Here is a 19,745-nt window from a genome sequence, read left to right as displayed (position 1 = left end):
TGTGCATTAGTTTTCTTCATGATCTGTGCTACGCTACCTTAGGACAACCACCAGCGCTACAGCTGCCCGCCCCCTCACAGTCTGTTGCCACTTGAATCCCTGCCCACTTACTTCCTTGTGACCCCCTCAATGTCTGTCTGCTCACTGTATGTAGATTACAGCAGCTGGCAGTGGAAGAGACAGTGTTGTTTCTCATGCGCTTTGATCACCGCCTCCTCCAGCACCATCCATCTTGCAGTGTGTGGAGAGGGACTTCCGGAGGACAGATGCAGGCTGCTGAATGGATAAGGAAGTAGTGCAATACTCTCTCTCTCTCCACACACACTCTTTCCACACATATACACACACACTCTCTCTCCCCTCTACCTAGCTAGCGTAATGTGTATAAGGGGCTCTTCTATGGTGTAATATGTATCAGGTGACGGACAGACGCTGCTACACTGTGTAATGTGACCGATGGACACTACTGTGCGGTGTAATGTGACCGACGGATGCTGCTGTGCTGTGTAATGTGACCGAAGGATGCTACTGTGCAGTGTAATATGACAGATGGACGATGCTGCGCTGTGTAATGTGACCGACGTACGCTACTGCACTGTGTAATGTGACCGACGGACGCTGCTGCGCTGTGTAATGTGGCCGACAGATGCTACTGTGCAGTGTAGTGTGACTGACGGATGCTACTGTGCTGTGTAATGTGACTGACGGACGCTGCTGTTATGAGCCACGGCTGTGGCTCATTTCCATTTTTGCATTTTGGTTATGTATTTTATGTTATACTTCTGTTTATGTTCCCCGTGGGTGTCATGGGGTGCTCAGACCTCACCCTTAAGGAGGGGATACTGTTATCAACCACAGGTAGTGGTTCATTCGTATTTTATGTTTATAAAGTTGTCTTGCAGGCCAGGATTTCCCATTGCTCTGTTTAAGAATACTCTTGTCTGCTGCCGCTGGTGAGTCTGTGTAATTGCAGCTTGTTTCCATGTGTTCAGCCTCACCTGGCTGCTAATTGCATCTTGTCAGTTTGGAGTCATGCAACAGGGCAGCTGCATGACATTATTAATTAGGCCTCTCTGTTATATGCTGGCTCAGTGCAATTCACAGATGCTGGTGATATTTCTAGGTTTCCAGTCTTCCAGAGTGTTTGAGTTCTGAACTTGTTACTGCCAATTCCTGAGCTCCTGTCTAGCAGTGTCTGACTAGCTGCTTCCTGTGTCGATTCCTGTGTCAGTTCCCATGTCGATTCCTGTGTCTGATCCCGTGTCCTGCCGTGAAGCGTTCCTGTCCTGAAGTCCTGTGACTTTGCCTGTGCCTGGTCGAGTTTCTGGCTTCTTGGTGTCCACCGGTCTGTCGTTTGGGATTCTGCCTGTCCTCCAGTTCTGAGAGTCTGTGTTGGCAGCATTGGGGGTTCCTGTCCGTTTGCCAGTATTCGTACTGGTTCCATGAGTAGTGGCTCTGCCGCGTCCGTCGGCCTAGGCCGCTGTATTCCGTTATTATTTCTGTCACTGGTGTTTTGCAGAGGGTTCTGCTTATGCTGTCACCGCCGGTACACAAAAGTATTGTGTCGGCGTGTGGTCAGCATTTCCTTTGTTGTTCTTTTCCTTTGGCGGCAAGCCGCACATACTTTGGTTTTAGGTTTGTTAGTAGCCCCTGGCCTTGTTGTTTAGTTAGAGGGCCCCTTGTTATCACCCTGTCTCGGTACACTCTTTGTCTCTCATTAAGACTTGAGAGGGCATCGAAATTGGGCAGACGTTATCCGCCCTTCAAACGCGGCTGCCATGGGCTCAAGCAACCATAGTCTCGCAAGAGTGTGCTGACAGCACGGGCGAGACAACGGAGATAGGGCGCCAGGGGCTATTCCTGTTCCATTTCACCAAATCCAGTATTACGTCCTGGTGCTCTGGACTCCCTTCATAACATCTCCCTTGTTCTGAGCACCTGGAACCTAACAGCTGCTGCACTGTGTAATGTAACCAACGGACGCTACTGTGCTGTGTAATGTGACCGACGGACGCTACTGTGCAGTATTATGTGACCAATGGACGCTACTGTGCAGTCTAATGTGACCGACGTACGCTGCTGCACTGTGTAATGTGAACAACGGACACTTCTGTGCAGTGTAATGTGACCGACAGATGCTACTGTGCAGTGTAATGTGACCAACAGATGCTACTGTGCAGTCTATTGTGACCGACGGACGCTGCTGCACTGTGTAATGTGACCGACAGATGCAATAATGCAGTGTAATGTGACCGACGGATGCTGCTGCGCTGTGTAATGTGACCGACGGATGCTGCTGCGCTGTGTAATGTGACCGAGTGACGCTACTGTACAATGTAATGTGACTGACGGACGCTACTATACGATGTAATGTGACTGACGGACACTACTGTGCAGTGTAATGTGACCAATGGACGCTGCTGCACTGTGTAATGTGACTGATGGACACTGCTGTGCTGTGTATTGTGTCTGACGGATTCTACTGTATGGTGTAATGTGACTGACGGATGCCGCTGTGCTGTGTATTGTGACTGACGGATTCTACTATGCGGTGTAATGTGACTGATGGATGTTACTGTGCGTGGCAGTGTGACTGACGGATTCTACTGTGTGGCGTAATGTGAATTGGTACAATTCTGCGGCCATGCCCCGTCTCCATAAATCCACATAACTATATTTTTGGTGTACGTCTGTAGCACACAGTGCCCTATTTTACATGTGGGGGGAAGAGAGCACCAATTCTCTTTTTGGCACAGGGCATGGCCTGCCTAATGTGTAAAAAGGGAACTCTGCTGCCTAACGTGAAAAAAGGGGACTCTCCCTGCTAATTGTGTAAAAATAAGATTTTACTTACCGGAAAATCTATTTCTCGTAGTCCGTAGAGGATGCTGGGACTCCGTAAGGACCATGGGAAATAGACGGGCTCCGCTGGAGATAGGGCACTTTAAGAAAGCTTTGGATTCTGGGTGTGCACTGGCTCCTCCCTCTATGCCCCTCCTCCAGATCTCAGTTAGGGAAACTGTGCCCAGAGAAGATGGACAGTACGAGGAAGGATTTTTGTAAATCTAAGGGCGAGATCCATACCAGCCACACCAATCACACCATATAACTTGTGATAAACTACCCAGTTAACAGTATGAACAACTGGGTTCAATCCGATATACTATAACATAACCCTTATGTAAGCAATAACTATATACAAGTCTTGCAGAAGAAGTCCGCACTTGGGACGGGCACCCAGCATCCTCTGCGGACTAAGAGAAATAGATTTACCGGTAAGTAAAATCTTATTTTCTCTAACGTCCTAAAGGATGCTGGGGACTCCGTAAGGACCATGGGGATTATACTAGTGATGTGCACCGGAAATTTTTCGGGTTTTGTGTTTTGGTTTTGGGTTCGTTTCCGCGGACGTGTTTTGGGTTCGAACGCGTTTTGGCAAAACCTCACCGAAATTTTTTTGTCGGATTCGGGTGTGTTTTGGATTCGGGTGTTTTAAAAAAAAAAAAAAAAACAGCAAAAATCATAGAACTTGGGAGTCATTTTGATCCCATAGTATTATTAACCTCAATAACCATAATTTCCACTCATTTTCAGTCTATTCTGAATACCTCACAATATTATTTTTAGTCCTAAAATTTGCACCGAGGTCGCTGGATGGCTAAGCTAAGCGACACAAGTGGCCGACACAAACACCTGGCCCATCTAGGAGTGGCACTGCAGTGTCAGGCAGGATGGCACTTCAAAAAAATTGTCCCCAAACAGCACATGATGCAAAGAAAAAAAGAGGCGCAATGAGGTAGCTGTGTGACTAAGATAAGCCACCCAAGTGGCCGATACAAACACCTGGCCCATCTAGGAGTAGCACTGCAGTGTCACGCAGGATGGCCCTTCAAAAAAATACTCCCCAAACAGCACATGACGCAACGAAAAAAAGAGGCGCAATGAGGTAGCTGTGTGACTAAGATAAGCCACCCAAGTGGCCGACACAAACACCTGGCCTATCTAGGAGTGGCACTGCAGTGTCACGCAGGATGGCTCTTCAAAATAATACTCCCCAAACAGCACATGACGCAAAGAAAAATGAAAGAAAAAAGAGGTGCAAGATGGAATTGTCCTTGGGCCCTCCCACCCACCCTTATGTTGTATAAACAGGACATGCACACTTTAACGAACCCATCATTTCAGCGACAGGGTCTGCCACACGACTGTGACTTAAATGACTGGTTGGTTTGGGCCCCCACCAAAAAATAAGCAATCAATCTCTCCTTGCACAAACTGGCTCTACAGAGGCAAGATGTCCACCTCATCATCATCATCCGATTCATCACCCCTTTCACTGTGTACATCCCCCTCCTCACAGATTATTAATTCGTCCCCACTGGAATCCACCATCTCAGGTCCCCGTGTACTTTCTGGAGGCAATTGCTGCTGGTGACTGTCTCCACGGAGGAATTGATTATAATTAATTTTAATGAACATCATCTTCTCCACATTTTCTGGAAGTAACCTCGTACGCCGATTGCTGACAAGGTGATCGGCGGCACTAAACACTCTTTCGGAGTACACACTGGAGGGAGGGCAACTTAGGTAGAATAAAGCCAGTTTCTGCAAGGGCCTCCAAAATGCCTCTTTTTCCTGCCAGTATACGTACGGACTGTCTGACGTGCCTACTTGGATGCGGTCACTCATATAATCCTCCACCATTCTTTCAATGGTGAGAGAATCATATGCAGTGACAGTAGACGACATGTCAGTAATCATTGGCAGGTCCTTCAGTCCAGACCGGATGTCAGCACTCGCTCCAGACTGACCTGCAACACCGCCAGCTGGTGGGCTCGGAATTCGTAGCCTTTTCCTCGCACCCCCAGTTGCGGGAGAATGTGAAGGAGGAGATGTTGACAGGTCACGTTCCGCTTGACTTGACAATTTTCTCACCAGCAGGTCTTTGAACCTTTGCAGACTTGTGTCTGCCGGAAAGAGAGATACAACGTAGGTTTTAAATCTAGGATCGAGCACGGAGCCAAAATGTAGTGCTCTGATTTCATCAGATTGACCACCCATGAATCATGGTTAAGTGAATGAAGGGCTCCATCCACAAGTCCCACATGCCTAGCGGAATCGCTCTGTTTTAGCTCCTTCAATGCCTCCAGCTTCTTCTGCAAAAGCCTGATGAGGGGAATGACCTGACTCAGGCTGGCAGTGTCTGAACTGACTTCACGTGTGGCAAGTTCAAAAGGTTGCAGAACCTTGCACAACGTTGAAATCATTCTCCACTGCGCTTGAGACAGGTGCATTCCACCTCCTTTGCCTATATCGTGGGCAGATGTATAGGCTTGAATGGCCTTTTGCTGCTCCTCCATCCTCTGAAGCATATAGAGGGTGGAATTCCACCTCGTTACCACCTCTTGTTTCAGATGATGGCAGGTCAGGTTCAGGTGTTTTTGGTGGTGCTCCAGTCTTCTGTACGCGGTGTCTGTACGCCGAAAGTGGCCCACAAATTCTTTGATTTACCGTATCAAGAATCATACCTAAGAATTGAAGTCGCTGAGACGGAACCAGATGTGATTTCTTGAAATTGACTATCCAACCGTGCCGAACTAGTACATTTGTATGTTAGCAACGCCTGTTGGAGAAGCATCTGTTGAGACGGAGCCTTGATGAGCAAATCGTCCAAATACGGAAAACAATTATTACTCCTACGAATCTGAGATGAGCTATCATCACCGACATCACCTTGGTGAATACCCGAGGCGCTGATGAAAGGCCAAACGGTAGAGCCTGAAACTGGTAATGGTCTTGCCGTATTGCAAACCGCATGAACCTCTGATGAGGTGGCCAAATCAGAATGTGTAGGTACGCATCTTTGACATCCAGCGCAATCATGAATTCCTGTGGCTCTAAACCTGCAATTACAGACCGCAGTGATTCCATCTTGAATCTGTAGTAAGCGACGTACTGATTGAGGCCCTTTAAGTTAAAAATTGGCCTGACCGAGCCATCCGGCTTTGGTACCACAAACAGACTGAAATAATAACCCTGCCCGGAGACTGAATGGCAATCTGCAGAACCGCCTTCTTGTCGTCCGACACAGGTAGACCCGTCCTGAAAAAACGCATTGGCGGAAGAGAATCGAACTCTATTTTGTAACCTTTTAACACTAAATTGCGGATCCACCCATCTGTGGATGTCTGAAGCCACGCCCCCTGAAACGTCTGAAGGCGTGCTCCCACAATTGGAGATCCGAGATGGGCTGGAAGCCAGTCATGCCACTGGCTTGTTGGCGACCTTAGCGTCTTGACGACTTGTGTTGGTTTGTTGGGCACCACGTCCCCGACCTCTTCTACCAAGCGTGGCCGCTCCTCTGCCCCACCCACGAAAGGACTGAGGTCTAAAGGATTTGAACGCCGGACCAGAGTATTTGCGTCTAGGTACCATTGGAGGCAATGGTACGAAAACAGACTTTCCTCCCGTGGCCTCAGAAATCCATCTGTCCAATTCAGGACCGAACAGCTTCTCGCCACCGTAAGGTAACTCCTCTATACCTTTTTTGACCTCCACCTCCGCTTGCCAAGAACCAGAGTGCTCGTCGTGCTGTGACTAGCGATGATGAAAGGCGAGAAGTGAGCTGACAGACGTCAGTAGAAGCTGTACTTAGATAGTCAGCAGCTTCCCAGATTTGATCAGCGAGAAGTATAAGATGATCGTCCTGTAGAGCCGACTTAAACTCTTTTAGCCATACCATTAGCGCCTTAGTTACCCAAATCCCAACCAACCTAGGTCTCAGCAGCACTCCTGCTGCTATATGCATGGACTTTAGCATAGCTTCTATTTTATGGTCTGAAGGGTCTTTAAGCGGAGTAGCAGTTGGTACTGGTATGGTTAATTTCTTTGTAAGCTTAGATACGGACGAATCCACCAATGGCGGATTCTCCCATGTAGCCGTCATGGACTCTGGAAACGGGTAACACGACTTAAATCTGCGAGATATAGAAAACCGTTTATCCGGATTCTTTTGTGTTTCTAGTAACATTTTAGTAAGAGATTTTGAAACAGGAAAACACATCGGAGATCTCTGTCGTTTAGTAAAGACTACTTCATTATTTGTCAGAGGCTCCTCAGTTTCTGTAAACTTCAGAGACTGACGCACCGCTCTGATGAGATTATCAATGCCTGGGCTGTCAAAATCGTCACTATCTGACTGCTGGTCTATTTCGCCCTCCTCACCCTCATCCGCAGTGAGGCCTAGCATAGCAGAAACTGGCAAATTATAAGACAAAAGAAACTTATCCTTTCCACCCAAGGTGGACTTGGACTTTTGGTAAGATTGAGACCCCTCTGGTAACTCTAGTGGTCTCATCTTAGACTCAGATCTTGCCGCTTCCCGCTCTTGACGAGTGGCGGCCAATTCTGATTGCAATCCAACCAGGACATTTGCAAGCATAGCCCATGGAGGGTCCGGAGATGAAACTGGCTTTAAAACTGGAGTGGAAATTGTATTTGTAGCTGAATTCACAAAACATACTGTACATGTGGTAGATCCATCAGGCAACACACTTTTATAGACATGGCAGCGAAATTGCTTTTTAGTCTTTGCTGGTGCCTTACTCATTATGCAGACAGACAATACAACTACAAACACAGACAATTCGCACGACTCAGTAAATAGCACTAAAGTTCTTGTATATCTATATCTGGCAAAGTGCAGTGCACGCCAGTAATATGAAAAACCTGATCCCAAATTCCCCTAACACCCCTGCGCCTTTAGTAGAGATGTAGTATAGGAACTCTGGAAACAGACAGGAAAAAAAACAGGAAGCATGGTTAAATATGCCAAGTTTCCAGTATAACACAAAAAATGCAGGTTATCCCCACTAAACTGCAAATAAATATATATATCCTGATACAAGGCTTAATAGCCTACTAAAAAAAACCTGCATCACTGTTGCACTTTCTTATGTGCCTCCCCCACCCCCACCCCCGTGCTCCATGTACTGCTCTCTGTACACGGAGCCGGCTTACATGCCTGTGAAGAGGCCGGGAGGTGGCTAGCAGGAGCCGTGGAGCGCACAGTATAGAGCCGTGGAGCGGCCTATACACGTGTGGCTCCGGGACGGCGGGGCTTGTTAGATGCGGCGGCGCTGGAAGCGGCAGCCAGCGGGAGCCGGAGAGCGCACAGCATAGAGCCGTGGAGCGGCCTATGCACGCGCGGCTCCAGGACGGGGGGATCTCGTTAGATGTGGCGGCGCTGGAACCGGCAGCTAGTGGGAGCAGGAGAGCACATAGCATAGAGCCGTGAAGCGGCCTATGCACGCACGGCTCCGGGTAACGGCGGGGCTTGTTAGCGGTGTCAGTGCTGGAAGCGGCGTCGGGCTCTCCCCAATACAGTTCCCCAAACACAGCAGGGCGACAGCTTGAGCTGACCGCCCCAACCCAACATACCTGGACTCCCTGTAGTGAGGGCTATGACGGGGCTTCTTGTTCAAGCTCCGTCCAGCTTTCTGCAGGCAGCCTGCACGTGGTGTGAGGGAGCTATTTTTAGAGAGGCCCGACACCCACCTTCCACTATCCCGGACCCACGCCTATTGGAAGTGGGGAAGGGATGTGGAAATCGTTGAAAAAAGAAAAACTTAGAAAAAAATTCCAATTAATGTGGACAAACTCCACAAGCCTTCTAACTGTGTCGAGCACAGAAAAAACACTGAGGTACTCTGGGATATGGAGGGGAGGAGTAGTTTCAAAATTAATTTATTAAGTGCCTTCTTCCTGTGGAAGCCGTCCATATCCCAAGAGTTTTCCAGTGGCCCCTAGTGGATGAAAAAGAAATTGCTTACACAATAGAGTACTGTAGAGTTCAAATCTCACAGATGATTTGTTTTGAACATCACTAAAATACAAAACATAGTGCAATATCTGTTAAAAACAAATAATATTTTTATTTGCTCGATCCCACTCACATAAGGATGTAATATTATTGCGTGTAGAAAATCACAATGTAGGAAGAGCAGCTTTTGCTGCGTAGACGAGTCCTCATTCATATATTACTTGAAGAAAGAAATAGTAGTGATAGTGCAACACCGTCTTTTAAATGAGACAAGTATTTAATAAAAAATGCACTCACAAGCATCAAGTAAAAAACAACATATAGTAAACTGAAGATGTTCTTCAGAAGCATAGGAGCTGTTCTGACCAGTACCTCCTTAAATAGCACCATAATTAATAAGGAGGTACTGGTCAGAACAGCTCCTATGCTTCTGAAGAAGGACGTTAGTGATGTTCAAAACAAATCATCTATTGTGTAAGCAATTTTTCTCTGATGGTATTAAGTAGTGCCACGTGGAGTTACATTAATATAACATACTACCCACACTGTCAAACCCTCACAATGGTCAGTGGGGGTCATTCCGAGTTGATCGCTAGCTGCCGTTGTTCGCAGCGCAGCGATCAGGCTAAAAATTGTAATTTCTGCACATGCGTATGGCCCACAAAGCGCACGCGTGTTGTACAGGTACAAAACCCATTGTGGTTGTGCCCAGGTTCTAGCAAAGTTTTCAGTCGCACTGACGGCCGCAAGAAGATTGACAGGAAGGGGGCGTTTCTTGGTGTCAACTGACCGTTTTCAGGGAGTGTGCTAAAACGCAGGTGTGTCTGAAAAACACAGGCGTAGCTGGGCATTCGCTGAGCGGGTGTATGACGTCAAATCCGGACACGAATAGGCTGAAGTGATTGCAAGCGCGGAGTAGGTTCAGAGCTACTCACAAACTGCACAAACTGTTTTTGCAGAGCTCGGCTGCACATGCATTTGCATTTCTGCTAAGCTAAATTACACTCCCCAGTGAGCAGCGGCATAGCGTTTGCACGGCTGCTAAAACTAGCTAGCGAGTGAATGACCCCCATTATCTCCACTCCAAATGTCACTTGCTTCTTTTGTTTCAGCTGTGTCCTCTCCAGGGCCGGTGCTAGGGTGTTCGGCGCCCGCCTGCAAAATATACATTTTGCGCCCCCCCATATTCCTTTTGTGTGCGCCGGGAAAAGGGGTGTGGTCTCACAAGTAAGGGGCATGACCAACAATAGTACCCCCATTTAAAATTACGCCACAATGTAGCACAATCTTATTCATCTTATACTGTATGTAATGCCCCACCCGTAGTAGTAGCGTCCTTATATGTAATGCACCCCAATAGTAGTAGCGTCCTTATAAGTAGTGCACCCCCCAGTAGTAGTAGCATCTTTATATGTAATGCCCCACCAGTTTTATATGTAATGCCCCACCAGTAGTAGTAGCTTCCTTATACACAATGCCCCCCCAGTAGTAGTAGCATCCTTATACATAATGCCCCCTAGTAGTAGTAGCTTCCTTATACACAAAGTCCCTCCAGTAGTAGTAGCATCCTTATACATAATGCACCCACAGTAGTAGTAGCATCCTTATATGTAATGCCCCGCCCAGTACTAGTATCGTCCTTATACGTAATGCCCCCCCAGTAGTAGTAGCATCGTTATATGTAATGCTGCCCCTGTAGTAGTAGCGTCCTTATACATAATGCCCCCCCAGTAGTAGTAGCATCTTTATATGTAATGCCGCCCCTGTAGTAGTAGCGTCCTTATACATATACCCCCCCAGTAGTAGTAGCGTCCTTATATATAATGCCCCCCCAGTAGTAGTAGCATCGTTATACGTAATGCCACCCCTGTAGTAGTAGTGTCCTTATACATAATGCCCCCCAGTAGTAGTAGCATCGTTATATGCAATGCCCCCTCCCAGTAATAGTAGCCTCCTTTTACATAATACCCCCCCAGTAGTAGTATCATCGTTATATGTAATGCCCCCCACAGTAATAGTAGCGTCCTTATACGTATATATGTATTATAGGTAATGCCCCCCCCCCCCGTAGTAGTAGCGTCCTTATACGTCCTTACATGTAATGGCCCCCCCAGCAGTAGCGTCCATAAAGCGCGTGCACACAGACATACCGCACACACACACACACACACACACATACAATTCACACATACACACCCCACCATGCACACAAACACACCCAACACACCATGCACACAAACACACCCATTTCTCTCTCACCCTCCACTTACCAAGTCTGGCTGGCAGAGCCGGCCCTAACCAATATGATGCCATAGGCAAGATTTTGGCTGGTGCCCCCTAGCACTGCCGCTACAGTAGTTCCGCCTCTGACAGTTCACCCCTTTCCCAGCACCATCACCCCTCACCCTCAGTCCTTATTTTGAGTTTCCTACCCCTATATTTTAAATAAGAACAGTCAGCCCAAAAAGGGGGGTGTTTTTGCTGGCAAGGGGCATGGCCACACATTAGTACCCGCAATTCAAGTTACGCCACACAGTACTACAACTTTATTCACATTTTATCATGTGATAGTGTCCCTAATTCACGTTACATCACACAGTAGTACCACTATACCTTAGATACATTACTCCTCACAGTAGTGCCCATTATTCACATTATACCACACTGAATTGCTCTTTATTCACATTAGACCATACAGTAGTGCCCTTTTTATACATTACGCCTCACAGTAGAGCACCTTATACACATAATGCCACACATTAGTAATACATTTATACACATAATTCCACACAGTTATGCCCCTTATACATATGACACACATTATTAATGTCCTTATAAACATAATGCGCCTTACATATTATGACAACCTTTATTAATGCCCTTATACACATAATGTCCCTTACACATATGCCGCACATTATTAATGCCCTTATACACATAATGACACACATAATGCCCCTTACACATTTGCTGCACATTATTAATGCATTTTTAGACATAACACACATAATGCCTCTTACACATATGCCGAACACTACTGCACAACCAAATCACAGACAGCACTCACACCGCCGCTAACAGTGACCTCTGCCTCTGCTTAGATATAGATGTATCCTCATAAATCTTGTCTCAATGCTAATGTTGGGCGACTTTTCTTGATGAAAATGCATCTTATTTGCATTGCTATGTGACTAGGATGCACAAGCAGCTTCTGCTGATTAAAATTATATGCAGCATGCCTATATACTGTCTGAGACTGCAGCTGTATCTGCATATGAAATGCTACACACAGAATATAGGCATGCCGCATATCATTTTAATAAGCAGAAGCTGCTGATGCCCCTAGGCATACCAGATGCCCTAGGTATTTGCCTAGTTTACCTATGCCTAGGGCCGGCTCTGCTGGCTGGCCGTCACTGCAGTGATTTCTCTCCCACTGTTCAGCTGCCTGGTCTCATGAAGCTCCACCCCTCTACCCCATGTAGCTCCGCCCTTATGCCATCGTAGCTCTGCCCCCTTTTCAGGACCCGCACTGTACACAGCCCGCTGTCACAGGTGATTGGGGGGGGGGGGGAGAGTGGGCTTTTCATGCTGCCGGGGCCGCTGCCTGTCATGCAGTGACAGGCACAGCAGCCGGCAGCAGCAGCATGGGACACAGGAAGGTGCAGCGGGGAGGGGATGCAGAGTATGGGGAGCACCTCTCCGTCCCAGCGCCTCCCTGCACTGCATCCCTTCGCTGAGCGGGTAGCACCGGACCTGGTCCTCTTCCAATTAGAATGTTGGCTCTCATGAGCAGGGCCCTTCCTGGCCTTTGTTGTCATGTTTGCATTTTTTTTGTTTTATGTCTTTGTTTTATGTAGGAGAGAGAATTGACTGCATAGGAAAGGAATGAGTTAAACATCTTGTGAGGGGTGGACCTAGCTGTGAGGAAAGTACAGCCTTTGGAAAAAGGGGAGGGTTAATATCTATAGGGAAGGCTAGGCCATTTTGCTCTCTCTTGTTGGTGAATTGCCTTCCCGCCCTCCCGCCCTGTTGGTAGAGGTTCTGGCACGGAGTGCCTTGGCGTTGAATTGTTGGCTGGGTTTATCATTGGCTATTTATTGGTGGAAAAGAACGGCAGTTTGTAGTTGTATGGTAAGCTGTAGTGATTTACAGTTTGGTGTGGTTTAGGTGCAATCACCTCCATCGACGTTTTGGCCGCTAGACCAAACGTCTGGGGGCAGCGGCAGGGCACCCATCAGGGTTGGTAGTCACTGTGGGGGTTGAGTTGGGCACCTATTGCCAATTTGATAGTTTGTAGTTAAATTAGGATGGTTTTGAATTTTAACATTTTAAGGTTAGCGTCAGTTTAATAGAGCCGTTCTTTTTTCTGCCACCATATGCCGGCTGAATCGGCATGTTAACAAAGTTTTCATTTACAGGTTTGCTATGGTTAGGGTCAAATAAATAGCTAGCAATTTTTCTGCCAAATTCAAGTCTCCGTGTCTTTATTTCTTGGTATTAGAGGTAATGAATGCTTTACTTTGAATGAAGGGGTCCACCAAATATCACTAGGATGTTTATTGTCCCTACTATCAAGTGATGTGGAACACTATGGCACCTCCCAAAAATATTATGGTAATAATACATTTTGATCCAATATGTAGGTTCTACTTACTCTGTTAGTCTGTAATGCAAAGTCTCAATCTGGATTGAATCAAAATAAGACATATCCTGATGAAGTACAGAACTGAAAAACTTCTGCCGAATCCTCCTAATTTGTCTCGTCGCTGAGATCAGAAATGTCCATATTTGTAAAAGACTCAAAGCAAATACCAAACTACCAACAGCTATAAAGTTATAGAAAAACCTTTAAAAGAATGGAAAAAAAAAACATCATTAAACTACTTTTATATCCACAGATACTATAACAGAGGTTCTCAAACTCGGTCCTCAGGACCCCACACAGTGCATGTTTTGCAGGTCTCCTCACAGAATCGCAAGTGAAATAATTAGCTCCACCTGTGGACCTTTTAAAATGTGTCAGTGAGTAATTAATACACCTGTGCACCTGCTGGGTTACCTGAAAAACATGCACTGTGTGGGGTCCTGAGGACCGAGTTTGAGAACCTCTGTACTATAATATACATATGTGCATAAATTGCAATGGGGGCCTAATTCAGACTTGTTTGCAGCAGCAAATTTGTTAGCTAATGGACAAAAAGTGCACTTTTGGTGGACGGGGGGGGGGGGGGGGGGGGGGGCAGATACTGTATATCATGAGCAGAGACAGTTAGATTTGGGTGGGGTGTGGTTAAAATGAAATCCAAACTGCAGTGTAAAAATAAAGCAGAGAGTGTTAATCCTGCACAGAAACAATATAACCCGCACAAATCTAACTCTCTCTGCACATGTTATATCTGCCCCACCTGCAGTACGACATGGTTTTGGCCATTAGCTAACAAATTTGCTGATGCGATCAGGTCTGAAGTAGGGCCTGAGCCACTCAGTTAAATACATCTAAAATCCTGGTCAATTACTCATGTTTCATGACATTTATTTTAACTTTATTTTTTTTTTTTGCTAATTTTTTCATTGTACAATAAAGAAATACAGTAGGTTGTATCAAACAGCAAGCAGAATCATACACTGTTACAATTTTATACATACAGTAAAGAAGAGGAGCGTATGGCATATATTTATGCGTTAACCGATGTTAAACCCCAGGAGTAGTTGCCCTTTAAGAATTATGTAGACTCCTTACCCTTGCTTTTTCTTAAGGGCCCTACACACTTGCCGATTACACTGAGCGATATGAACGATCTCGTTCATTAATGAACGAGATATCGTTCATATCGCTCAGTGTGTTGGCACCAGCAATATACGATGCGCTGCCCCATGCTCCTTCATTGTTGGTGTTGGCTTGTTTATACATGCAAGCCAATATGGACAATCTCATCCATATTAGCATGCAGGGATATAGGGCCGTGTGACGTCAGGGAGTAAAGAAACTTCACTACCCCCACCACCACCGCCGGGTCGCCCAACGGCCGTACCGGCAGTCGGGTACCTCGACCAATGTGTACGGCCCTTTAGAGATGGCCAATATCCATCGATGAGTCAAAATCATCGATGTCCAATGTTAAATACTTTAACCATTGACAGTGCATAACCAGATGGTTATACACTATCAATGGTAGCTGTATACCCAATGTTTTGGTGGTTTGTCCCTGTTGTTTTGAGGTCTGCACAGGGCTGCTAGGCTGTCAGTACTGTGTGTAAGAGCTGAGAATGGGATGTCCCACCTCTTTCAGAGGCTAGGCTGTCATTCATAGCTCATCCCCGTCCCCAGCTCTCACACAAAGGACCTAAGTCAGACCTGATCGCTGTTGTGCGAATTCGCAAGGTGGCCAAATATCAATCGTCTTCACATGCATACGGATCGTAGTGCGCACGAGCGAGGCAAAACAGCAAAAGAATTCAGCGACTTTTTTGATCGCTAAGCATACGCAAATTAACTGACAGGAAGCCGGCGTTTGGGGGTGGTAACTGGCCATTTTCTGGGAGTGTCAAGAAAAGAGCAGGCGTTCCCAAGAGTTTTCAGGGAGCGTGTGTGACGTCAGCTCTGGCCCCGAACAGCCTGTTTCTATCGCACTGTAGGAGTAATTCTTCCCTCCCACCTATTTGCTTGTAGGTGTTGTTTGTGTTGCAGCAGAAAGAGCGAAAGTTGGAAGTTGATTGGTAGGTGTTTTAGATGGCGCGCTCTCCTTTATTTATTTATTTATAGGCCAATCAGTTCCTACCTGTACAGGAGTCCATCCGTACATGTTTCCCAGGAAAGTTGAACACCAATGAATAATTTGCATGCATGTTCTTGTATTGTGGGGCTAATTCAGACCTGATCGCTGCTGTGCGTTTTCGCACAGCAGCCGATCAGGTCTGAACTGCGCATGTGTCGGTGCCGCAGTGCACCGGCACATGGCAAACACCCAATGGCTGTCACAGCCCTGTGACCACCTCTGCCTAATTGACAGGCAGAGGCGGTCGCTGGGTGGGAGGGGGCGGGCTGGCGGCATTTGGCCGCCATTTAGGTGGGCGCGGTCTGGGCAACACAGGCGGGCCCGGACCGTTGGGGTGGCAACCCTCACAGCGATGAGTAGCTCCTGCCAGCACGCAGGAGCTGCGCTGGCAGGGAGCTACTCCTGACGTACAAAAACATCACCGCTGTGCGATGCTTTTGTACTTGTGCGGGGGGATCGGGCCTGACATGCGGGGCGGACTAGCCCTGTGCTGAGCGTTCCCCCGTATGTCTGTGTGACTGATCATAGATGTGCTAAATTTAGCACATCTACGATCAACTCTGAATTATCCCCTGTGTTCGCTCTTTATCATTAGCCACCATACTAATTTGAATTTATTTAATTAATTTAATACTCAGAAAACTTCAAGAAATTTTATTGGTTGATGTCAACATAAATTTGGTTTTCACTGTCTGTATTTTAGCTAAGTATTTTAAAGTTAATATAATTCTTATGGGTAACTGTGGATATCACGCTAGGGAGTTTTTGAAATTATACATAGATAACGTATACCTAATTACTTGTATCAATAATTATAAATAGAGAAAAGACTATGGAAGGACACAAGTCACCATAATAAATGATACAGAAGTAGCCTCACTTACTGTGGAGTCTGTATGCAATATGGTGTGAGACGCTTGGTGTATCTCATATGCACTAAGAGGAGTAGCATGCCATATTTCTCTATAAATTTTGCATCTTAGTCACATCGCAGATGCAGTGAAAAGCCACTCACAGTGTAGTGGAGACACTAGCCTGCGACTTTAACCACACATAAATTGATTTTATACGTGAACAAATTCGCTGATGAAGTACGAAGGAACATGACAGAAGTAAAGACCATAGCGGCTTGCATCAGAGCCAATTTTACACAGTATTCAGTATTAAGGCGAGATGTAATAAGAAGGCGGAATTCATTCCGCTACAATTCGCATTGATACTAATTGCATATGTACTAACATAAGCGATTAGTATTGCAATGCTATAAGAGCTGCCACCTGAGAAACCTGCGCCGCTGGGTCAGAGGGTGTGCATGGGTCTCCTCCACCTCTTAGCCTCAGTAGGTGACATCTGCAGGGTGTCCCAGGCTCCTCCTCCCTGCAGGAACACTGGCTGTGTTGCTGGGGGAGGAGGAGGTTGGGGGATCCAGGTGCACACACGGATGCTGGCAGTACACAGGTGAGGGTGGCCGGAGTGAGCAGTGCTGGGCGGCAGAGGTGGTGTGATGCGGAAAGAAGTACATAGGCTTCTATAGGTTAACGTCAGAAAAAGCTGGAGTTACCCTCCGCATCGGTAAGCGGGTGGCCGGGGGTTAGTACATTAATACATTTGAAAGTGTGGTAAAAACGTAGAAAACACTGGTTTTTACCGCATTTTTTCCTTTTGTGCAGTGGTTCCCAAACTGTGTGCCTAGGCAACCTGGAGTGCCTAAGGACACTAGCAGGGGTGCCTTGGATTGGTGTTCCAGGACCAATTCAAACTATTTTTGGTCAAAGTAATAGACATAACTAGTGTTTGTGGCTGCCAATTATAAAATAGGAGGACAAACAGAAGCAAATATTGTCCCGCAACACACTAAAGAAACTAAGGATGACACATAAACATCATTTACTTATTGTTTTATAAATTCTCAAAGAAACTTTTGGCCATGGGCTGCCGTGAAAAAAGTCTGATACTCTAGGGTGCCATGATTAACAAAAGTTTGGGAACCACTGCTTTAGTACATCCTGGCTTTAGTCGCACACAGATGTAAAATATTGCACACCAAATTCCTCAGTGTACACTAGCAATGAAGTTTTGTCGCTTCTATGTGCTTTAATCATGTGACTAACAATAAGAAGTACATTTTACACAATGGCCTTCATTCCGAATTGTTCGCTCGTTAGCTGCTTTTAGCAGCATTGCACACGCTAAGCCGCCGCCTACTGGGAGTGTATCTTAGCATAGCAGAATTGCTAACGAAAGTTTCGCTAATTTTCTCGTAACGATTACCCGCAGTTTCTGAGTAGCTCCAGACTTACTCTGCCATTGCGACCAGCTCAGTCCTTTTCGTTCCTGGTTTGACGGCACAAACACACCCAGCGTTCGCCCAGCCACTCCCCCGTTTCTCCAGACACTCCTGCATTTTCAACTAGCACGCCTGCGTTTTTCCGCACACTCCCATAAAACGTCCAGTTTCCGCCCAGAAACACCCACTTCCTGTCAATCACACTACGATCAGCACAGCGATGGAAAAGCTTTGTTATGCCGTGAGTACCTAACTTTTGTGTAAAATAACTAAGCGCATGCGCTCTGCGTACCTTGCGCATGCGCAGTAAGCGACTAATCGCAGTATAGCGAAAATCGGCAATGAGCGAACAACTCGAAATGACCCCCAATATTCAGAGAGGGCTGAGCATGGCATGACCTGTGTGTTACTAAATAACTTTTTTACCTACTGAGACCAGTACTGTCAGAAATTGAAGGGGAGTAAGAGGCCAAGTCCCTCCAGGGAATGAAATCAGCAAAGGTGAAGCCCTTACATCCTGTGGAAAGTATGATTAAAAAGAGGTTTGAGACACACACTACGATAATAACAATGGCCCTCATTCCGAGTTGTTCGCTCGCAAGGCGAATGTAGCAGAGTTACACACGCTAAGCCGCCGCCTACTGGGAGTGAATCTTAGCTTCTTAAATGTGCGACCGATGTATGCGCAATATTGCGATCACAAACGAGTTAGCAGTTTTTGAGTAGCTTCAGACTTACTCTGCCTGTGCGATCAGTTCAGTGCTTTTCGTTCCTGGCTGACGTCATAAACACACCCAGCATTCGGCCAGGCACACCCACCGTTTCCCCGGCCACTCCTGCGTTTTTTCCGGAAACGGTAGCGTTTCCAGCCACACGCCCCTAAAACGCCGTGCATCCGCCCAGTAACACCCATTTCCTGTCAATCACAATGCGAACCTCGGAGCGATGAAAAAGCCGTGAGTAAACTTACTTTCTTCATAGTAAAGTTACTTGGCGCAGTCGCAGTGCGAACATTGCGCATGCGCACTAAGCGGATTCTCACTGCGATGCGATGAAAAACTCCGAGCGAACAACTCGGAATGAGGGCCAATGTGTCCCAAATCTGCTGAGCGCATGAAGGATTCTTTACCTATCCCTGCATTACTTATTATCCCTACCTATTAAAACAATCAATGGCCCTCATTCCGAGTTGATCGGTCGCAATGCGAATTTAGCAGAGTTACACACGCTTAGTCTACGCCTACTGGGAGTGTATCTTAGCATCTTAAAAGTGCGAACGAAGTATACGCAATATTGCGAACAAAAAAAACTTAGCAGTTTTAGAGTAGCTCCAGACTTACTCTGCCTGTGCGATCAGTTCAGTGCTTGTCGTTCCTGGTTTGACGTCAGAAACACTCCCAGCGTTCGCCCAGACACTCCCCCGTTTCTCCGGCCACTCCTGCGTTTTTTCCGGAAACGGTAGCATTTTCAGCCACACGCCCATAAAACGCAGTGTTTCCGCCCAGTAACACCCATTTCCTGTCAATCACACTACGTTCGCCGGTGCGAACAAAAAGCCGTGAGTAAAAATCCTTTCTTCATAGCAGAATTACTTAGCGCAGTCGCAGTGCGAACATTGCGCATGCGCTCTAAGCTGATTTTCACTGCGATGCGAAAAAAAAGAACGAGCGAACGACTCGGAATGAGGGCCAATGTTACTCTTACATTGAATGTAAAACACTTCTAGCTTTGCTGTACCTATAGCTATCATTATATAAAGTTAGTACTAGGCAATAACACCATTCCCGAGGGGAGCTGACAAACAGACTTTGGAGCATTTTTGTTGCTTCTTGACAAAGCCTCCCTGCTGTGCGGTGAA

At 46.6% G+C, this 19,745-nt stretch overlaps 1 protein-coding gene across 1 annotated transcript in view; it reads right to left on the bottom strand.

Moving 5' to 3' along the window:
• The window catches only part of LOC134929573 (ATP-dependent translocase ABCB1-like), a 723,752-nt gene extending 709,017 nt beyond the window's left edge, over positions 1–14,735 (bottom strand). The window contains exons 1-2 of the mRNA XM_063925164.1: positions 14,605–14,735; positions 13,479–13,670 (exon numbers count right to left, since the gene is read on the bottom strand). Coding sequence (XP_063781234.1) covers positions 13,479–13,670; positions 14,605–14,735 — 323 coding nt within the window. The remainder of the gene's footprint in view (positions 1–13,478; positions 13,671–14,604) is intronic.
• Positions 14,736–19,745: the final 5,010 nt, after the last annotated feature.

Source organism: Pseudophryne corroboree, chromosome 5 (assembly GCF_028390025.1).
Source record: "Pseudophryne corroboree isolate aPseCor3 chromosome 5, aPseCor3.hap2, whole genome shotgun sequence".
Classification (NCBI taxonomy): Eukaryota; Metazoa; Chordata; class Amphibia; order Anura; family Myobatrachidae; genus Pseudophryne; species Pseudophryne corroboree.
Note: the sequence above shows the minus strand (reverse complement) of the source record. Positions and strands in the feature narration are given on the sequence as shown.